At 38.7% G+C, this 23036-nt stretch overlaps 1 protein-coding gene across 2 annotated transcripts; it reads left to right on the top strand.

Annotated features, from left to right (window-relative positions):
* Nucleotides 1-1185: 1185 nt before the first annotated feature.
* On the top strand, nt 1186-21780 carry kcnk10b (potassium channel, subfamily K, member 10b). Of its 2 annotated transcripts, none has more exons than XM_080871585.1 (7): nt 1186-1253; nt 4874-5289; nt 12252-12369; nt 17282-17442; nt 17686-17878; nt 17974-18116; nt 19777-21780. In XM_080871585.1, coding segments are annotated over exons 1-7 (1680 nt in total). In that variant the 5' UTR covers nt 1186-1252; the 3' UTR covers nt 20425-21780. The 2 variants fall into 2 exon arrangements, with proteins under 2 accessions (XP_080727711.1, XP_080727710.1); XM_080871584.1 differs by lacking the exon at nt 1186-1253 and adding an exon at nt 1262-1854.
* Nucleotides 21781-23036: the final 1256 nt, after the last annotated feature.

Raw genomic sequence — 23036 nt, forward strand, 5'->3', positions numbered from 1 at the left:
CAAGAATAAATCCCCCATCTCTCCACAGATCCCCCGGTTTGAAGTATTTCTCTCTAATAAATAACATTTTGTTAAATGTCTGGCTGAAAAGGCTTAGGTATTAAAATAACATTTAAGTAGTAGTCTTAACAGTGTGACAGTAAGAAGAGCAGGAGCAGGAACTAGACAGATTTCAGCCATAGGTTTTCTTTCTTTTTATTTCAAAATGCATTATCTGTTTATATAACTTTTTTTTCTACTTTGGTGGGTGAGGTTAATGTGTTTTGTGGCTTTGCAGACAGAATACTGCCTCCAATGGACTAAAACAGCTTTCTGGTTGTTTATGTGGCTGGTTCAAGAGCAAACATTATAATTTATTCACCATGTGGGTCACTAGATCCTTTCCAGTTGCACCAAAATCATCAATAAGCATATCATTAATGGTAGCCGTTCTTCTTCATTACTGCAACAAACTCTGACCATGGTGTGCTGTTATCATAAAAAGCCAAATCCTCAGTGACCTAGTTTTACAGTAAAATGTGGGAAACTACAGTACCACAAATATAAGTTATGATTCATCTGAGTACGTGTTGGCCACGAGAACATTCTGTCAGCATCATATTGTTAATTCTCTTATTTTCCTTGCATTGTTTGATTTAACTTTTAACCCCTTGCGTCATTTACCAACAAAAGAATATAGTGTGACAGGCAACACATTTTACTGGCACTTGAATTGGGCATAAGTTCAAAGGAGAACTGGTCAATGACTACATTGGACAATAACTTTATTGTAAAGTGATCAATATTTTTGATGCTCAAAGAGCTGACTTTGATCATTTAGGATCGTAAAGACGTCAGTTTACAATAATGTATATTTGTTTATTTGCAGTGTATCCACACGATGATCTATTTTGATTTTCCCATAAGACCGCATCTTCTTTTATTAAGTGATTCATTTCTGATCTTGTACATGTGTGTGTTGCAGGGCGCTTTTACATAACAAATAGATAACGAGACAGTTCATTTCCCCCCTGTCTAAACTGTCATCCCGCCAAATCATCAGATCTATAGTATATGATTTTGGGGGGGGCTGCCGGAAGAGGTGACCTCCCTGTACCACTGAAGCTCATAAATAATACAGTTTTCCTCACATGCGTGAATGATGTAATGGGTTAAGTCTGCCTCTGATTTGGTGATCATCTTTGCGCCATGTGGTCAGACGCTGGTTACGGTAACGATAATAGGATCATCTGGTTTTGGGGGAAAATATAAGAGTGAGTATTGAAAATCGGATTCCACAATGAGAGAAAATGCCTCTGATGCAAAGCTCGATGCACATTAACAATGAAGGCAGGTGGAGGAGAGCGCTTATTTGAATTAAAGGGAGGGGACAGCATCCTCCCTCGTTGTTCTCGCTGCCGGTGTAACGCGTGCGTAAAGTTGCTAGGTTGGGCCACACTCCGGCTGTGTTTCTGGACCGGACCATTTGCGTGCGTGCTCTAGTGTGAGTTTGGAAGTGGTTTGGACCGCGGAGTGGAGCCACTGCTCAGTGCAAGGTGCCACACGTATCTCTGTCAGTCTGTCAGGCGAACACCACGCGTCCAGGCGAGGTGGCGAAGGAAAAAAAAGGAGGGGGTGCAAGAAAGGAAGACAGACAATGCGGTTTTGCGATGCCTTTATTCCTTTGTGCAATCCACTCCCACTTCGATGAAAAGATGATGTGTCCAACATGAATTTCTTGTGATTTGTCCATTTTTTCCTGTATTTCTGCGATCACGCTGACTGAATTTACCTGCGTTTTCACTGAGCCAAACCTAGAGATGAAATTTCCAATAGAAAACCCGAGAAAACAAGTTAACTGGGATCCAGAACAAGGTTGGTGAATATTGCTGTTTTACTGTGGAATAACTTCAGATATGCAATTAAATAGTACTCTTAATGTCAGTAGCCTAAACATCTGAATGGAAATACTTGATACACAATCTCATCAGGCTGCATTATTCACAGATTCAGTATACAGAAATTCATATTTTTGCTTCTTTTCATTTAATTGAGCGGTCCCTTTATTTGCTTTTGTGATGCAAAATTACCATTCATATACGACAACGCGGCTTTTCTAGTTTGCACTATCTGTCCGCTCAGACGTATAAAGCAACGTTGCTGGATGCGGAGCTCTGGCAGAAATAACCAGTATGAGAGCGGAAGAGATTTCAAAAGAGAACTAGGCTGTAAAATGTGTCTACTTAAAAATAATGTCGCCATCTAAAAGACATCATTATACTTAGGAATAGAATTTATAAGAATTTCAGACATGCGATTTTTATTTGAAGAGAAATGTTGTTGTTGTTGTTGTTGTTGTTGTTGTTGTTGTTTTAAATAATATCATGGCTCATGTACCCCTTGCCCTTTCAAAAGCATATAAGAGTCGTGCTAAGTCTCCAGTCACTGCTGGAAAGGAATTCTGCTTTAATACACTATGCATGGGTATCGTGTTGAGGAAGCTTGCGCCTCCCTTAACAGAGGTTTTATTTTGAAATCAGTCACTGCCGGAAGTGTTTGGGGTGCACTGGGTTTGATTTAATGTTTGAAATTTGAGGCTCAGCTGCCGAATTAAACGCCTACAACCTGCCCAGTGCCACAGGGCCTAAAGCTTGCCTGAGCCTTTATGTTTAATACCACTAGACTTCTTTTTGTACACTTAACTGTACATCAGATGTAAATATGATAGATACTGTCATCAAACTCCTTATCTGTATCCACATGCTCTGTATGTCCATCTTTGTGGTCGACATGAGGGGCATCACTACATGAGAACATTTCCTCTGCTTTGGCCAGACATACTTGGATCCAAAGGGAGGGCTGAGAGGTTGAGATCAGATAAAAAAAAGAAAAAACACCACTTTCCACTCAAGCCTTATTTAATTTGCAAAAATCAATTCGAAGCTGTTGCATGGTTCAAAAAGGATTTTGCATTAATGGATCATAGCCTCAGAAAGGTGAAATGCAAACCTTATAGTGCTCACTGCACTTCTGGTTTCAACTCTAGCTGTAAAATATAGATTATAGTTTCATATTCTCTGCTTTTTCTCAGAAGTGCATGAAGTTGACTTTGAAATGAACCAAATAAACTAAATATATGACATTCAGTCATAGTTAATTTATTTAATTTCACGCAGTCAAACACTGTGATAAAAAGAAAATTAAAATCTTAGTTAGATTAGTCATGGACTTGGCCTAGTTTGAAATTCACTAACCAGTAACTGTTCCACTTCATCTCTAAAAAAACATTGCACCAAATATAGCATACTATACTGAGTCTTCCAGCTGATTCACCACCCAGTCTTTTTTTTTCTTCTAATAGATTTGTGCTCTATTGCAGTCAGCACCTTTAAAGACAGATACTATAAACCGAAAGTGTTTTTCTCCACCTTAAGCTGACATCACATTGGTGTTATTGATTCAGTCTTTTATATAAGAATTGACTCGGAAGATGAATAGCTCTTAGATCAGGGAACAAGCCACTTCCTGGACATTCTTTGACTCATGGGTCGATGTGTGTGTGTGTGTGTGTGTGTGCGCGCGAGTGCATGATCATGCTGTGGGGACCTGAATCTGTTTAAACACTCACACTACGGGAACAGAAAGCAAGTCCCTTATGTGTTAAGTTGAGGTTTAGGCAAGATGGAATAAGTCTCCAGGAAATATTAAAGAAATACATGTCCCCTCCTCTAAAGTCATAAATACTTGATTAAGCATGTGTGTATTGTACTTAGCATATCCCAAAAGTAATATCACCCCATTTAAAAAACAAATACATTTCTCATCCCTACCTTCAAAGGTTACATCACAGACAACAAGCTCCACCCATGGCTCAGAGGCACTCCATGCTTTCCCTTTTTGGAGTTGTGGGGGCGTCAGGGCAGGGGTGAAGTCTAGAGCTCTGAAAAAGCTCACGCAGTGCTTTATATACATTAAGGAAGTCGAAATTTGGCTATCTCCATAGGTGATGTTTGATGGTTGACCTGCTACAGTACACATGCATTTGTTATGAAACCTCTTTGGAAGACAATAACTGAAAGTGGCACTTATCCCTCACTTACAGTCTATTAGAAAAATTGGATCCTGCTTCCATTCAAAGAGAGTAACTCAATTTTCACCTTCACCTCTGCCAACATTACTGTAAGGTTTTCATTGGTGTGCTTTTTATATATCTGTGTCCATCCATCCATCCATCCATCCATCCATCCATCCATGTGTTGTAACAGAGCAGGGTTGAAATCAGATGTTAAAATGAGAGTACAAATTATGATCTGTAAGGCAGATGTGAGGCCAAGTGATTGTGGACCCCTTTTCACAAGTGAAATCTGAAATACATTTTATATGAAGAAATTCTCAGGATAACAAGCTTCTGAGATGACAAAGGAGTCTTGTTATGTTTGGCGGAGCTGTAGGCTGGATAACTAGATTTTTTTCTAATAGTGTTTGACTTTGCAAAAAGCCTTTTATTAGCCCAGTGTAGGAGGTATAAAATGTTTTCAAAGCTTCATAAAGGACACATAGGTTTTAAACAGTTGTAATGAAATTATGTTAATGTCTCCACAACACAAAATTCGAAATATAAACCAAAAGAAAGGCTGAAGGTGAGAGAAAAGGTGAAAAGAAAAAGAATCTGCGCATAAATCAACAAATGAAATGTCCAAATGCCTGTTGATTTAGGTAAAAGGTTCTTACAAAAAGAGCCTTTAGCCAATTATTATAACACATCATAAATGACCATCAGAGAGACAAACGTGCAGTAAACCACTGGTGTTTCCATCTTTGTAATCTATATTAAAAAAAAAAAAAAAGAAAAGTGTTACAACAGCCCTTTCTTCCCTCCTACTTTCTTTGCTAGTGGCAGTCCAGACCAACTTGGTCCCTCCCAAAAAGGTCCAGCCTGGCATGGTGAAGTCAACCCTGGTCCAGGCAAGTGTTGCCACCATGCAAAACCCAATGGGCTGCGACCCGAAAGCCAGTGGTCACTGTCCACTGCCACGTTTGTCCATCTCATCTCGCTCTGCCAGTGTTGTGGCTAGCATGGACACCAACTCTGATGGCTCGACAACAGGGCTCCACTCAGTGATGAAGTGGAAGACGGTGCTGGCGGTGTTCATTGTGGTTGTTCTCTACCTGGTTTGTGGAGGTCTTGCCTTCAAGGCTCTGGAGCAGCCATTTGAGAGCAACCTGAAAACTAGCATCACCCTGGAGAAGGCCTCTTTCCTCGAAAGGCACCCATGTGTTACTCCCAATGAGCTGGATGCCATCATCAAGGTAAGCGCTTGAAAGTGGACATGATTGTCTGGTGTTTGTTTCCTTCTTCCAGGCATTTTGGCAGCCTCTGTGCACTTTATTATAGTACCGAGCAATTAGGTAGAGGTAAAAGGATGGGGAGCTGGCGCTATTCCCAGTTGTCGTAGAGCAGGAGGCAGGGTTCCCTGGATCGGAGCAGAGTTTAAAAGGATGGCAAAGCATGGTATCCTTTACAGTGGGCCTATTTTGTGATTAAGAAGTAGCTACGATAAGACTGCACAGTGCTCCTTTCTGTTAAATAAAGGGAATGTGGAAGTGCCAAAAACTGCAGTTACTCTAATGGCCTCTTAAACTTGGCTCCAAAAGTCAATCCTCACAGACTCCCATGGAAAAATGCCCAACTTTACAGCGTTAAAGAACACATTTACAGCTTGGCACAAAAATAGTTTTGACCTCTTAATAAAAACTACAGTGGGTGAACTCCTTCATTTTTGCACTAAAGTAAGGGATTTGGAGCCACTGAATTTTATACAATTTAAAAATTGTTTGTGCTCTCAGGGCTTTTTGAGGCACTTTTAATCAAATTATATGGCTGCTGCTTGCTACAGCCTGACCAAGACATTTGTTCTGCCCTTCCCATTGAATGACGGTTTCCTGAGTAACAGCTGATAACTGATAACAATCAACCCTCCCGTAGAAACCTAAATGCATTTAGTTTTCTAATAAACACGGATCTTTTAGAACACATACACCAGTACATGCAGCCTGATATTACATAACAAAAGACAGCATGATCATTGAGAAGAGGGCAAAAAATGTCTTCACAATGACCTTTATGCTATATTCACAACAAACATTTTTTTTTATTTAATTGCAGCTCTCTCTAGTTTTCTTGCTGTGTAAAGACAGAGTAATGATAGCAATAAGGCCAATTTTCTCCCATTTTATTTGACAAATAACTAACTTGTATTTGCATAGCTAAAAAACCTTCAATAATAGATGTGTTAGTGCGATATGAAATTCCAGAGTGCAGCTTTAACAACGCCCACATGTTTTAAATAAGGAAACAAGCTCATGGCTGTGACAGCGCTGTTATATTTACTGTGAGAAATGTCAGGAACCAAGTTTTTTTTCAATGTTTTCTTTTTAATACTGTGTGATGTTGCTCTATTATGACATACAAAAATTGTTAAAATCTTTAAAGACCCAAGAGAGATTTCAGAAACTCAATATTCTAAACAGTCTCCCCAAAATCCCGTCACTATCTGCTTTCCCCCTCAATACAGCATCTGCTGCATAGAAGCAGGGTGCCGGTGTTTTACTGGGCACAGCTGTTCGCCCAAAAAACTCGCCTGATAACTCTTAAACCTGCGGCATATGGTCTGACGCTGTCTTTAGAGTGTTCCACATTTTACCAAGCCAGCTTGTGAAACTTTTTTATAATTGTGCGCACTATCAAGCAGACCCACAAAACAGAACCATTCCCATCTCATTGAAACTTAACGGCGCATTTTACAATGCATTTTTATGGTGTCAGCCGCTTTATAACACACTATGGCAGCAGTTCACATTGCTCTCTAGCACCACATCCAAAATTATGGATCAAGATTTAAGGTCACTACACCCAGCTGACACTTACAACTGCAAAGGGGAGTGGAAAATGATTTGAGATGTATGAGTGGGTGAGTGGGAAGTTTGATTTGTGAGGGAGTGATGGGAAAAAGCAATCAGTTTGCAGAAAACATCTAGAAATAAAAGAAAGAAACATTCTGGACAATCAAAAGAACTGAGTAACACAAGAGCTGAAATACAAACACAAGCACACAATTAACAGGAATCAAAAGAGACTGAAAATAGGTTTTTTTTGGCAATGGAGAGAAAAAAAAAACAGCCTTTTAGAAATCTTGTGCTTTCCTGTTTTTCGAATGTAGCTTGAAAATAGTAGACTTGGAAACAACCAAATGGCAATGCTAATGGTGTGTTCCACTTTCCACTAGGATGGCTCCATTTGACGTTAATATCTTCAACACTACTCTAGTGAATATCGGACTGCCTCTCTCCTTCTCCACACCCACCTCTGTTCTTTTCTTCTTCTGCTTCTAGCTTCTTCTTTTATTTCTCTAGCAGTGCTCAACCTTTGAGCCACAAAAGCCCTATCAAGAGCTTTCAAAAATCAATAACAGTATGTCTTATGGAGGAGTGTGTGGAAATTAGAACCTTTAGCATGGAGTGCCTGGGGTCCGGAGGGAATCAATTATTCATTACACAGACCAGCAGGCACACACACCTCCTGCTGCTCAAAGTAAAAGTGCTGGAATCATAGACATGAGATTCTTCTAGACAAATCATCTAATTCAGATAGATGAGAAAATGTTTAATGGCATGTCAAGTCATTGATCTGATATAGTTAATTAAGAATAGTGGCAAATTAGTCATGCTCGGTTTGTGTACTTATGTGTATAATGATGAGCTTTTTACTGCTACTCCTCTCCTTTCTATCGTAGCTTCATAAGTGATGTACTAACATAATCAAAACATAATATGTAAATTTCTGTAAATCAGTAGATATAATGTTGATCTGCTGAGTTGTTATGGGATTCCAATACTAAGTGTAAGCCATGTGTGAAGTTCATATGAACAAATAACACTTTTTTTCCCTGGTGTCTCAAGCAAAAGCCTGGAGGACATGCTGCTTCACAAGTACTCCATCAAAAAGTATGCCCAGTCCTCTAACAGTTTCCATTATCGGCCTGTGTGTGCTATGTCAAGCCTGTCACTCAGCCGAAGCCTTTATGCGGGGACACAGCAGCGGTGACTCACTGTTGTCAAACTGTTTGGTGGAGGAGTTGACAGAAAAATGGCAACCTTGGGAAGCATGTGCATGCCTGAGATGGAAGCAGACAGTATATCACATCGCAAGCTCTTGTTAGGGCACAGCGTGTGTTGATTTAATGTGTGTGAGTGTGTGCCCATGCACGTCTGTTGACCTCCTCGTGTCTTCTTCAATATTTGTGTCGTCCACGCACCCACTGTGCGCCCACGAAGACAGCAGACCTAATTGGCTTTCCTGTTGCTGTTTTGATGACTCATACTATGGCACGATGTGAAGCCGTGCTGTTACTGACACCAGTCAGGTCTCATTTATTGATGAGTCACTTATTTAAAATAAACTTTTGTATTCACTGAGCTACCTGCAGTAGAATCTACGTCAGGTTGTGCTGCCATTTCCGTCATAATCTTATGTAGCACAAATTGTGCTTTTCCGGAAAACGTCAAGCAAATTCTACATACTTGATCAAATGCGAAATCAAAATGCTCCACTAACTAGTGAAGGCTAAGCTCTTTAGATGGCTGCACTGAAAAAGAAAGGCAAAAAAGATTCATTTCTACTCATTTCCATTTCAGGTTTTCCTTGAAAATACCCCCACAGCTTAACACTGGGCTTTTAAGCATGAATAATAAACTTTTTTTTTTCCTCACTATTATATTGCTATTTTCATTTGAATCTGATCACCTGTTCCACATGAAAAGTCAATCATAAAAACCAGCCATATACAACCATTCTGTGAAGACATAATGAAAATCACATGATATTTTGCACAATGCTATTATTCATAATCTAAAAAAGTGCATTTAAATTAATTAATCAGGAAAAAGTGTGAGCACATCTATAAAAGCAAAGGTTTTGGTAGTTTGCTTATGTGGAGCATTCTGATGTGTGCGCATTCAGGATTAAAGACATCAGCAATGATCTTAGAGAACCAATTGTTACTGCTCATCAAGGGCATTTCCAAACAATCTGAGATCGATCATTCTACAGTGAGAAAGATTATTCATACGTGGAAAGCTTTCAAGATAGCTCCAAAGTTTCCGAGGAGTGGAAATCACAGCAAATTCACAAGTTTAGACAATGAGTCAACAGGCCCGAAGTTAACAGGTGAAATGTTAAAACTGGCTTACGTTTGCAAAGTTGCATCTGAACAAACAACAACGCGATTTTGGAACAATGTGCTTTGAACAGACATGCACAATGCCCCATTTGGCAAAAACGAAACTCAGCATATCAGGACACCTCATGCCAACTGTTAAGCATGATAGTGGAGGCGTAATGACTTGGACTTGTTTTGCAGCCACAGGATCTGGGCACCTTATAGTCAGTGAGTCAAACCTGCATATATCAATTCTAGACAAAACTGGGTCACGCAACAAGATTTGATTACAAGCACAGCAACAAAACTACAACAGAACGGCTAAAAAGGGAAAGAGTCAATGTGCTGCAATGGACTGAAGTGCTGTCCTGGGACCTTAAGAGAGCTGTGCATAAAGGGACACCTGCAAACCTCAATGAACTGAAGTAATGTTGTAGTTATATGTATCCCAAAATTCCTCCACAATGATGTGAGAGACTGATGATGATTACTGAAAAGGATTACTCAAGCTACTGGTGCTAAAGGTTCTGTAACCTACTGGATCACTATATGTAATTAGTTTAAATCCACTGTTTCTGTATTTTGGCTTAGTTGTTAAAAAATATGGTATAATATATCATGTGATGCTGTTCATCTGAGCTGGAACTAAAATAATTTTAGGACCTGGTAAGGACCAGATGATTTTATATTATTATTATACCGTGATACGTAACCTTAGAAAGAGACCGTGCACTTTCTTTTTACCCTGATTGTATATGATGGACCTCAGTGTCCTTCATTGCAACAAGCATTAAGTCTTCAAGGGGGTTAGGTTAAAGCTTTAGATATTAGTAATGTTGAAAGTGCTGCAGAGGACAGTGCTTGGCAATGTATCACAATGAGGTTGGGTGAAGGATAGAGCAAGGCACCGTGCTGGCAGGATCACCGCTGTCCCCCGCTGTGGGGTAGAAAGGCACACCGAGAGGATAAAAATCTGCAGTGAGTGTGTTTGCTCTGTAATGATCCTGCACTGAAGAAACAGAAAACACATTAGCCACGAGGACTCGTGAGCACTCTGCAGTGATTCTTTGGTGAAATCAAAATAGAAAGGAGCACGAGGCGTGAAACGAAAACACCATTTGTCTTGATAATTAATGTACTGCAACACAACACAAGTCACCATCCTCATGGCTCCAAAATGCATGTGCAAAAGGAGGATTTTTCTCTCATGAAGCATGAACATGGCTGAGAAACAGACAAGTGCCAAAAATAGATCTCCTCATACAGTATTCAGATACATTGTGCGGCTATATATAGCTCTCCCTTGACTCCAGAATTAGGTTATTTGGGGTTTATTATATAATTACCACTTTGATATTGCCCCCATAAAGCAGCTGTGTCTGCTAAAACCTATGAAGTAACGTAATTGAAACTGCCTAATTATAGATACAAAAAATCTGTCTCATTAGGGAGAGAGGGCACTGATGGAGCCGAGGTAATCACATGTAAGATTCTGAATAGGCATGTGCAGCTATGTGTTTAGTGGTCCCAGACTCTCTGCTGTAAAATGCGTATCACGGCAGTTCATACATATTTTATTATACCGCTCTGCACTCTCTGAAAGGTTATCTCACATCTCACTGTATAAAATGGGGGCTGCTCTGTGTGACTTTCATGTCAGCAGAAGTTTTGAGCCTAAAGATAAAGAACTATAAATGCTTGTGTAGAGAACACAGCATGCCCATAAACAGAAAATGTAGAAAGACCAAATGATAGTCAATTAACTTTTCATGGCAGCATAATGGAGCACAGAAGGTAATCAATGAAAATAATGAAGCAGTAAATGTTTTCCCTGTACTAGACAAACTAGTCGATGGAACGCAGAAAAAAAGGCTGACGTGAACGAACAACAGGGAAACAGCAGTGTTTGGGCTGCAAGTGAGAGTCTGTGTGGATTTGGTCCATGTGAACTGTGAAAACATGGAAACTGGGTGTGTGGAGAAACAGCTCCTCGAAGAGAGCCAGACACTGAACAGTTTAAACGCATCCTGTGGTCAGATCAACTTGATGTGCACACGATTAGTAATTCGAAAGGCTCAGAAGAGCCTGCTGCACCACCTTTTACTTAAGTTTCACTGCCTTTCTCTCATTTAAAAAAACAAACAAGTCTTTTTTTAAACTCACAAGCCAAAGATGATCAAGAGGAAATTAAAAAAAGAGCAACTATACATGTTTATTGCAATGCTTAGTTATTGAGTTTCCAATTACAGTTCACAACAGTCAGAAAACGGTAGCTCAACACAATACGAGTCTGGACTGAACTACAACAGTTATCAGCTGATTTAATTAAGTGTAACTCAATCCACAGCCTCAAGGCCAGGGACGTCTCCAGAATTTCTTCATGGGGGTGGCCATGTGGGCACCACCAAAAATATTGTGGTGGCACACCAAAAGCAAAACAGTGCAGGAGTGCCGAAGGTGATGGGGTGATGACTATAAATTGTGAGGGACCTACAAAGTGACACAATATGAATGACAAAAATCACATATGCAGTAATAAATAAATTATTTATTCCGCTACCAAGGACCCCCCTTGGTAGCGCCCCTGCTCGTTCCACGGATATAAGAATGATTCAGACCTCATTTAACTTGCATTCCCTTCCTCTATTGTTCAGAGCCTTTTTTCTTTGTATTCAGGTGGTGACCTTCTGGGCTGATGTTGGAGATCGTTGCACTGGATCTAATCTCAGTTTCCTCACGAGTGTTACGCAATCAATTGCAATACATAGAGGCGCATGTAACAGAAACAATACGTTGTTACTCACTCTGTTCACACCATTGGGGCTGTGTATAGTGAAATCAAAGCAGACACGTGTTTGTTGTGTTGTCATCAGCTGAGCTGGCATACAGTCATAGCTTTGATTAGTTTGTAAAAGCTCAGCGGCAAAACAGGAGCCAGCTGCTATTAAGCATTTTGGCATGACTTTCACTAATTATGTCAAAGTACACATTTCAGTTTTAAGCAATTTTAAATACTTTTAATCCATATAATTTCTATATTTCTCTACTTTCCAGCATGCTATAGATTCTGTGAGTGGAGGAGTGAGGCCTACTGGAGACACATTGTACAATTCCAGTCACTGGGACCTGGGCAGTGCCTTCTTCTTCGCTGGAACTGTCATTACAACTATCGGTAAAACTATTAGATAATGCTCTCTTTATTACTCTAAAACACGATGAACCTGGTATTGCTGACAGTCCATGCAATTTTCATTGTACGTGTGAACCATCAAAATTCCTTTTGAACTCAATTTTAACAATCTAAGAATAATGTAGACTGAGGCGAACCTCAAATCTCATAAAAAATACATGCACGAGGTACTCTCAAAAGCACAGTCTTCATTTATACAGCGTGAACAGATGTAAGAGGATGTACGAGAAGGAAAAAAAGTTTGTAGTAGTGAGGACTACTAAATGGCATCAATGTTAAGCCTTGCCATTCTTAAGTATATATGAGAGAGAGGGAGTCCCCTTCACGAGAATTCAGTCTGATGTAATTTTGTTGAAGATGTATGTGAGACCTGACTCATTATTCAGTGTATGATGAAGACACTGTTGAGTTTTTTTTAATTGTCTCATTTTGCCCTTTGTTGCTTTTTAAAGAGAAACAGTAAATTGTGACTCACTGAAATTCTTTTTAAAATGAAAGTAAAAAGACTTTGGGTACCTGGCTTTGATCAGATGGAACATTTTGATATACAATCACAAAATCAAAGCTGAGGCACTACTGTTTGTATTCCCTCTATCAGCTGTGGGTACCATCCTTTAGGTGACTGGAAAAACAGCATGTCCCTGACCTCCTTAATGGTGTAGTCTAGAAATTTAATTAACCTGGTAGCTTGCTTCATTTAATCTAGTGCACAAATAGAAGATCAACACAAATATCACCCCATAGGACCCCCTCCATTAATAATAAAAAAAAGCAAATTATATGTATTTTTAATTAAGAGAAAAAGAAAATATTTGAGAAGACCTTCAAAGATAGCAGGATACGATCAATATTAATTAGACATTCCACAGAAACAAAAACAGGGAGGCTTTAACTCTACAGATAAACAGGATAAGATTGAAGCCTCCTTAAGGACATCATATTTTTCCTTTGATCTATTATGTCCAGTGGCTTGAAAAATTGAAGACACTCATTTTAAAATTATATGAGCAATATATATACTGTTAATGTGTTTCTCTTAAAGAGACTGAAATTTGAAATAGATCCTTGCATGCTTTCTTTTTCTGATGCTGAAGCCATTGACTCCATTTTCTTTTACTAATATACTTTTTTTCACTAATATACCAATATTTTCTGATCCAATATCCACAATTAGAAGTAAAAAGCAATGAGAGGTGGCTTAAGACTTTTGCACTGTACTGTATGTTGTCCAACATGTGTAAACATATTACTTCTCTCAATAAAGGTAGTATATTCTACACAAAGAACAGGTATTATGCTAATATTCTGCTTTTCAGCAGGTTAAAACAGGAGATAGTGATTTGTGTCTCCTGCCTGACGCTCCTCAAGCTCCTTCCTTTTACCTCCCTGTATCATAGTATGTCATTATTAATTCAATTTTCTTTAAGGGGAATCTAATTATTGCATTACTTACCTCAAGCCCTGCTCCTGGAACTGAAAGGTATTACATAAGAGCTTCAATTGATTATGTTGCATAAGTATGGAACGCCAGGACTGCCATAATGAATTAATTAAATACACCATTAAATAATTAATTAAATGTGGCAATAATTAATTAAAATTGGAATTAATTAATTAAATAAATAGTTATGACACATGTAATTAATTAATTATTGACACATTTAATTAATTATTTATGTATTTCACATTTTAATTAATTATTGACACATTTCATTAATTATTGACACATTTAATTAATTATTTAATGATATATTTATTTATTTCATTTTGGCAGTCCTGACGCCTGGCTCTCATCATGAAATAATTTTATCTGTCAGCCTCACCCATCAAACTCAGGGGGCGGGGTTAACGCTGATCGAGTCAAAACCATTGCTTTGGCCTGGTGGCCATTGTTTCTAGCACACAACAACCGGCATGTGGAAGCTAACAGAACTGAGCTTTGAAAAACCCTGTTTGTGTGTCACCAAATACCGTTTTAATATTTTTTTAGCCGAGAATGTAGTGGTTTAATCTTCATGTGTCTGGTCGGTTTGTCAAGATACAGCCTCTTTGCAAAAGTGTTTCGATGATTTCGGAGATGTCTGCCCAGTCTCACGGCAAAGCGTGGGATAGACCCGCTCGCCTCGCAAGCAATCCCACCGACAAAGCGCAGGCCCCGGTACACAGCTGTAGTAACCCCCGCTGACTTCTTTTACTGAGGTTATATTTATCGATGTTTTATTTCCTGATGTTCTTATGTGTCCTACGTGTTTCAGTCGCCAATTCTGAATTATAACTAACATTAAAAACATGTTTAAGGAGGAGAGAGAGCAAAAAAATCTGTTTAACATCTGATCTTTGGGTTTTTGTTCAGTAATCAGCGTGACCTGTGTATAAACACATAAAAGAGATAACGTTGGTGTTTCCGTCATGTAGTAACTGCTGGCTTTAACTGTACAAAGGTTGTTCGACACTATGAAACACATACAGACTTCATGATGTTCGGCTAATATTTTTATTGTGAATATTAATCATGCTGACCTCGCTCTGTACACCACGCAGCGAGGTCAGCATATCCACGATATCCTCAGCTCCATGAGTTAACACAAAGTTTCCCAGCTGACTATCTAACTGCCAACTATTCCAGAGACGTGAAAATATACAGCATAAAGAAAAGTGTAAGAGACTCAGCAGCAGATTAGAATAACAGTTATACATTTAATAAATCACCAAATGAATCCAAGAAACGAGCAAACCTGTTCCGACAATTTGAATTTGTATTCCCCCAGCTGCAGACTCGCTGCTGTTTAAATGTTTGAAAAGGAAGATTAGATATAAAAAAACGTCAAACATAGACTCAGTCTGCCTTCACATTTGATATGAGGCCAGCACGTATAGTGGCCTCAGCAGGCTATTACTGAAATACACGTGCTATATCATAAACTATGATATAAACAGGGAGGTCCTATTAACATGTTTAGTTTTAAAGGACACCTTCCTGCCTTTAGTCTCATTCATGAGCAGTATTAGTTTTCTTCTAACATCCAGAAGTCTGCACGATGTGTTTCATAGTTTGTAACAAGCCTTTGACAGGTAAACATAACATGACCGAAAAAGCAAAAAAAAAGAAAAAAAAAAGAGAGAGAGTGTTGACATAAGAAGAGAAAATTCTCTCAATTATGGAGACAGACAAATGGTTCATTTATGTTTGATGTGTGTTTATTCCTCCCTAAATATCGTCGGTGAAGTTCGCCATGCATGTCAGATTTTCCTGCGCATTTTTATACCTCTGCCAACAGAGAGAGAAAAAAAATCACATTCTAACAGACAGCTGGTGCTTAGAATACAGTTGAATAACTATTAAAAAACAGATGATATTTAGATGATAGTTCAGTCTAACACATGTGCCAGTGAACCATTAAACGTCTGTGAAACTATGCAGTTATGAAACGTAACTTTAACCTCAGCCAAACCGATTTGCTTAGTTGTAAATAAAACAGCGAAGTAAACGTGACCCGACAGACAGAACCTGAGTGAATGAAGTCCAGCGTTTAACCACTGAGAGCTAAAACTCAGCTGAGGTTTTAAAGCTGTGTGCCGGTGATTGGACATCAGCCGCTGATAAAGCTGTTCGCCTATAAAGTGCTCTGTAAGGAAACGAGCTCCAGCAGCTCTGCGCTCGGGGAAAACACTATATTTACTTATCTTGTGCAGAAAAATGCGCTGACATTGCGTTATATCGAGCACCGGCTGCCCAGTTAAACTGTGACTATCACCAGGTAACGTAGGCGTGTTTCTTGAATTAGCAGCAGGTGTTAAACAGCTGACAGATGAGGAGGAGGATGCATGCAGGTAAACTGAGGGTCTGTTGAGCTGATCGCTGGTTTCGTGAGAAAAATGTCAGCTCGTTCTTTATGTTACAGAAGCACAGAGACACAAGACCAGGCGGAAAGAGACGATCGTTCGGTGAAAATGAGAATCTGCGAATGCAACATGTGGAACACGGAGAGTGGAATATGTAAACAAACCGGTTAACGTACCCCCCTCGGTGCACTCTGCATGCTAACTGTTAGCAGAGCTAGTGAAATCTCTGAAAACATCTGAGCACTTTTGCAAACATGTTCTATGTTGACAACCTGACCAGACATACGTCGCGACATTCGCGGCTAAAACACTGTTAAAAGTGTAGCTGGTGACAGAAAAACGGGGTATTTTAAAACTACACCACCACCATTGCTGCTTGTGATTTGATCTGCATTCTGGGATAACTGGCTGCCCCAAGTCTACACAAGCAATCGATTTTCTAGGATCGACCTGTTTTGACTTACTTTGCACGGCAACCAATCAAATGTTAGAGAAGCTGCATGGGCAGCGTTAACCCCGCCCCCTGAGTTTGATGGGTGAGGCTGACAGATAAAATTATTTCATGACGAGAGCCAGGCGTCAGGACTGCCAAAATGAAATAAATAAATATATCATTAAATAATTAATTAAATGTGTCAATAATTAATTAAATGTGTCAATAATTAATTAAAATGTGAAATACATAAATAATTAATTAAATGTGTCAATAATTAATTAATTAAATGTGTCAATAATTAATTAAAATGTGAAATACATAAATAATTAATTAAATGTGTCAATAATTAATTAATTACATGTGTCATAACTATTTATTTAATTAATTAATTCCAATTTTAATTAATTATTGCCACATTTAATTAATTATTTAATGGTGTATTTAATTAATTCATTATGGCAGTCCTGGCGTTCCATACATAAGGAGGTCTTGATTGTCTTCTGCTTCTCATCTTACCACTCACTCTTCTCAGCCCTGCTTTGTTTTTTGACCTTCCTGTCCTGTTTCTTCATTTCTTCTCCCCTCCTCCTCATTCTGCTTTCAATTGTTCAACAGGTTACGGAAACATAGCTCCGAGCACGGAAGGCGGGAAAATCTTTTGCATCCTTTATGCCATATTTGGCATCCCTCTCTTTGGCTTCTTGTTGGCGGGGATCGGAGACCAGCTGGGGACCATCTTTGTAAAAAGTGTCTTAAAAGTTGAAAAGATATTCAGGGTGAGATACAAGTAACACATTGTGATGTTTTCTTCTTTACTGGCTGTGTAAAAAAGTCAAATATGCAGATATCATTCTAACATTTAGCTGCATTTTTATTCTTACCCTAATGGCATATGTAATGGTGTCTTCTTTTTTGTTTGTGAGCCATGTTTCATTGCTTTTTGTGGCTCACACTGTCACTCTTACATCATCTTTTTAGTTGCTTATATTGGTTCTAAATGCACCTCCTGTTCTTTTCAGCAAAAACACAAGCAGATTAGCCAGACGAAGATAAGGGTCACATCTGTTATCCTGTTCATCCTGGCTGGCTGCATTGTCTTTGTCACCATCCCTGCTGTCATCTTCAAACACATTGAAGGCTGGACCACACTGGATGCCATCTACTTTGTCGTGATCACGCTCACTACAGTGGGAATAGGAGACTACGTGGCAGGTAGAGCTACGCTCCAAAATTCGGGCACAATAAGCTGTTCTGTTGAAGTTTTGGGCTTAATTTCTGACCATAACGACATTTTCCTTCCTCTTCAGGTGGAAATCGCAAGATCGATTACATGAAGTGGTACAAGCCTCTGGTGTGGTTCTGGATCCTCATAGGTTTAGCGTACTTTGCAGCCGTCCTCAGCATGATCGGAGACTGGCTCCGAGTACTGTCTAAAAAGACCAAAGAGGAGGTAAGTCTTGTATATGTATTATTTTACAACTCTACTCTGGATCTGAAGGTTCAGAGGCAGCATCTTATATGTTATAATTATTAAAATATCTATAGTGAGTTAAAAATGATCTGTGGTTTGTGTCTCAATTTTTTTATTTTTAGGATCTCACTACGGTGCTGCAGTATTCAGAATTAAAAGCATTCTTATTTTCCTTGTATTGTCTTGTGCTTCCATCTCTTAAAGACCTCAGTCGCACAAGCTTAGAGACCAGGTGGCATCCCCCTGGCATAGCAGTGTTTCACGATGGAAAAATATGTATTTCCCCAAGCGGTTGGTAATGCTTGCTGGAGGTTGCTGTGTGCCACTAATTAAAATCTGTTACAAAGAGGGTGCTGCACCAAAAACCTCCTTGTGATGTCTTTGGTTGAATGCAGATTTCCACCAACATCTGTAATTTTGCAAACCCTCGCCATTTACTTTTCAGAAAGACAACTTTTATTTTGAAGGCAGATGCTTTCTCTTTTCAATATGTTCCACTTTTCAGTTTCACCACTGCTTGGCAAGTAGTTTACAAGTATTTGCAAATGACTCAGCAAACTACTTGTCGCCAAAGCAATCACAAAGAGGTTTGCCATGCAGCATTGTTTGGGTGTTTGCAAATGTTTTCACTCTATCAACTTCCAGCAACCTCCAGCAACCAATCAGCAACCAACAAGTGGATATGCATGTTTCCCTAGTGACCCTTCTCTTTAAAAGCATCTCGTCTTTTCATGAACATTTAAGAAAATCAATATTAACCTGATGCCAGCTGGGCGTAAGAGTAAGAAGAATAATTGGAAATGAAGCATTTAAAGCAAGGGCAATGAAAATGGGGCATAGGTCAATTGAGTCTAACATTCATGAGTGCAGTCTTTTAGACAGTAGCTTTTCTTTAATATTTCCAAGGCTGATATTGGTAAATGTAAGATCCAACCTTACTAATGGCTACAAAGCTATAATTTAGCACAACAGTTAGAATGAACAAAACAGGTTTCAGATATTAAGTAAAAGCAACACACAAACTTAGTAATTAATGACTACTAAATCACAGACCTGATGAGGGTTAAACACTTTTGCTCGAGCGTACATTTATTACATTACTAAACTTTTGTGTTAAACTGAAAACAGGCTTGTGCCAAGTTAGTAATGAAAGGACCTTTTGTGATATATTGGAAGAGTTCACGCCCAGCAGTGAAGCTCCCTGACAGCTTAATGTTCAATTAACAAATTATTGGCTTTAGAATTATTTTGATGGGTTCGTTTTTTTCTCTCAACAGTATGCTGGCTCTCTGAAATGAATGAAACACTCTTCAAAACTTTGAGAATCAATGTTTCACTGGAACTTTTGCCACATTAAATATAAGTATCCAACAGTGTAGTGGTGTATATATATATATATATATGATAAAGAAAAGCATAATAGGGCCTCTTTAGAATAGCAAATACAGTTGAAAGTGGCAGGGAGACTTTGCCTGTAAAAAGCTACTTTTGACCACTTTCGTAATTATGAAATTACGTTTTCTTTGTGTCAGTAGTAGATGTTATATGGTGCTATATTGAATGGTATATATGGGATACTGTTGCTAATCTGTATATTATCCTTTAACTGTTGCTTTGTTTCCATGTTCATATTTCATAGGTTGGGGAGTTTAAAGCACATGCTGCTGAATGGAAGGCAAATGTCCGAGCAGAGTTTCGTGAAACTCGACGACGTCTGAGTGTTGAGATCCACGACAAGCTCCAGCGGGCAGCCACCATCCGTAGCATGGAGCGCCGTCAGCTTGGCCTAGAGCAGCGAGCTCACTCCCTTGACATGCTGTCACCAGAGAAACGGGCTTTGTTCGCCAGTCTGGATGCTAGCCGCTTCAAGACGTCCTCCCAAGAGAGCATCGACAGCAAACTGAACAACCTGAGGTTGAAGGGGGCATGCGAGCCGTACGATCATCAGGGAAACGAGCAAACGCAAGAGACCGCATCATCTTCAGAGGAAAATCTCTTCAACCTACGATTCGGATCCCTCAGTAAGCTGGCCAGGCGCAACAAGAACCGTGAACTGCGGAGGAACATACCTGAAGATGTTCGGCGGGCAAGTTTAAGCATAAACAATGGCAGCGCCATGCTCGGGGAGGAGGGAACGGAGGAAGAAGAAGATGGTGAGCCAGATGAGGAAAACAAAGAAAGAAAAGAGGGAAACACCAGTCTGACAAACCTCTCGCAGTACACAATGGAGCGCTCAAAGTTGAATGGGTTCACACCGGCACTGGCCAAAGACAGTGAGAATAATTAAGTATTGAATGCACAAACACTTCATCCACATACAAGGAGTGTTGAGTCAGGAAGAGTGAAAGATACTCAGACTGGGAGAGTGCACAGTCCTTTGAGATGTCAAGAAATGTGCCTTTCTGTTTCCTATGCTTAGATTGGAACTGCTCCCAAGAAGTCAGTCATCATGCCATAGCTATGGGAAGAAAATGTGTTGCCAAAAATGAATAAAACTAACGGTGCAGAAGAGGGTGTAGTAGAAATACCTCATTGAGATGTTGCTGTTAAATAGGCTACTTAAGAACTTTGATTTCTACAGGAGCAGTATTGAACCGCTCTGTTGATTTTTTTTTAGCCCTCAAGGCTCTTCTTCCATCTGTTCATGCTGAATCTTATTTTTTTAACAATGTGGGCAGGACCGCTTGAGAGCTAGATTCATGCCATTCATTCAGTACTATTATTGATCTATGGGTTGTCATCTCATACTCTAGGGGTCTATTTTTAGCCCAGCAGCATGCTACAAAGTGACTTTAATATTTATCGAACAGAGGAAAGTAGGTTGTGTTTTTGCTGGATCAACAGGCTGTATTTACCTAGATGACATGTAGAACGATTGCTACATTATGTTTGGCTTTGAAAATGTAGCCTGATGCGAAAAACTACAATATGTTAACAGCTTAAAAAAAACAATCTGAAGTGCATGGTACCAACCATAACCATTCATTGCTGGCATAAACTAACTGGAAAGCTTGAATTTGCAGCTATCATAATGAGCAAAATACACTTCTTTCATTACTACTCTTCTCTCAACAGACAAACAATGTGTCTCTGTAATGATTGTTACCATTTTCTGAATTGTGAATCAACACAGACAAACATACACAAACACAGACTGTCGGTAATGTAAAACACAATTGCATTTTTTAATGACATTCAAATGATCACAAACACGTTGAGAGTGTTTGGATGGATTTTAATTGATGAATGTGATGCTGTTAATTTGTATTTGCCAAGCATGTTTACATCTATGTTTACTTCTTTTTTTAAATCACCCAAGTTGTATTTTTCATTGAACTGTAAAATATACTGAACGTGTTTCTTTTTTGTATTGCTTTTTTAACAACACAACTCACAAAGCATCTTGACACTGCTATGTGTGGACGGGGGCATTTCTTAAAATTTTAGTCCATTTTCACTTGATTTGTATTTTGCAAACATTTACTGACACTCAAAAACAGCTTTAAATTTTACAGGATTAAATGTACCACTGTTGTACTTTGCATGCATTCCTTAAGGTGAACATTACACACACACACACACACACACACACACACACACACACACACACACACACACACACACACACACACACACACACACACACACACACACATTGTTCCAGTAGCCTGCTTGTCTGATATGATAGCATTAACCTTTCCATGACCCTAACCTGTGACACACTGAGCGGCTGTTTGTTGTGTACAGTTTATTTTTGTCACATTAAATGTAGTGAGTGCCTTTTTAAAACTGAATAAATGAACAAAACATAAGAGGTATATTCATTATGTAAGTACTCACAGAAAATGAATGCAGTATCGACAAAATTTGGACTAAGATAAAGTAGAGCCTGACCAATTTATTAATGGGCCAGTATTATATACAATACATAATAGCATATTTTATTGCCTTTCAAAAAAAGGCAATAAAAGATGAGAGAAACACCCTTCAACCATGTCGCAAGTGTTGACATTGCATAATTTGTCCACCAGAGGGCACACTGCAACTTCCTTTAGGACGAAGCAACGTGTTTGGAAGGCAACACCATGTGATCCGAGCAAAGCTGGGTGTAAGCAAGTAAATATGTTTATATATGTTTATATATATATATATATATATATATATATATATATATATATATATATATATATATATATATATATATATATATATATTGAAAAAAATGTAAATATGTTTAGATGATTGGAATATCAGATTTTCACATCAACAAAATATCAGTATTGGTCTTCACGATCCTAGATTGGTCAGGCTCTGGATTAAAGGTAGCCATATAAACATATATATATATATATATTCTATTGATAACTACAGTTAATGATGCTTGCTTTAAAGGTTTTGCACCAATAAAAACAAAGAAATAGCAGCACTGTTGTGATAACTACACCAAAGCTGGAAAAATAAAGAGTGAAAATGGCAGTGTGTGAACACCAACAGCCTCATCAGCACTGCTGATTTACTCTTTTTCTTCTTTTCATTTTTTGACAGTTCTTATTTATAATATATAATATATATTTAAGTTACATTTTCTTATTTCCATTTAACATTTAAACTTTTTATTATAATTGTTTAAATAACATATGTAATAATAGTGAATCTTCCTCTGTGAAGCTTTTTGCAGTTAATATTATGCACATTATGCACAGAGCTTAACAAATTTATTTAACCACCATCTAATGTGGGGTTTACGTCAAAGCTGCCCTAATTAACGGCACAAAATAATTTTCTTCTGTTTTTGTAATTGTCAGTCCATCAGTGTGCACAAGTTCTTTCATTCAAATTATATTTTTAATGCTAAATATAATTATTATTGTTGCCCACAGCACATTATTTTCAAATTAG

Source organism: Rhamphochromis sp. 'chilingali' (genome assembly GCF_963969265.1).
Source record: "Rhamphochromis sp. 'chilingali' genome assembly, chromosome: 21".
In the NCBI taxonomy this organism is placed as follows: domain Eukaryota; kingdom Metazoa; phylum Chordata; class Actinopteri; order Cichliformes; family Cichlidae; genus Rhamphochromis; species Rhamphochromis sp. 'chilingali'.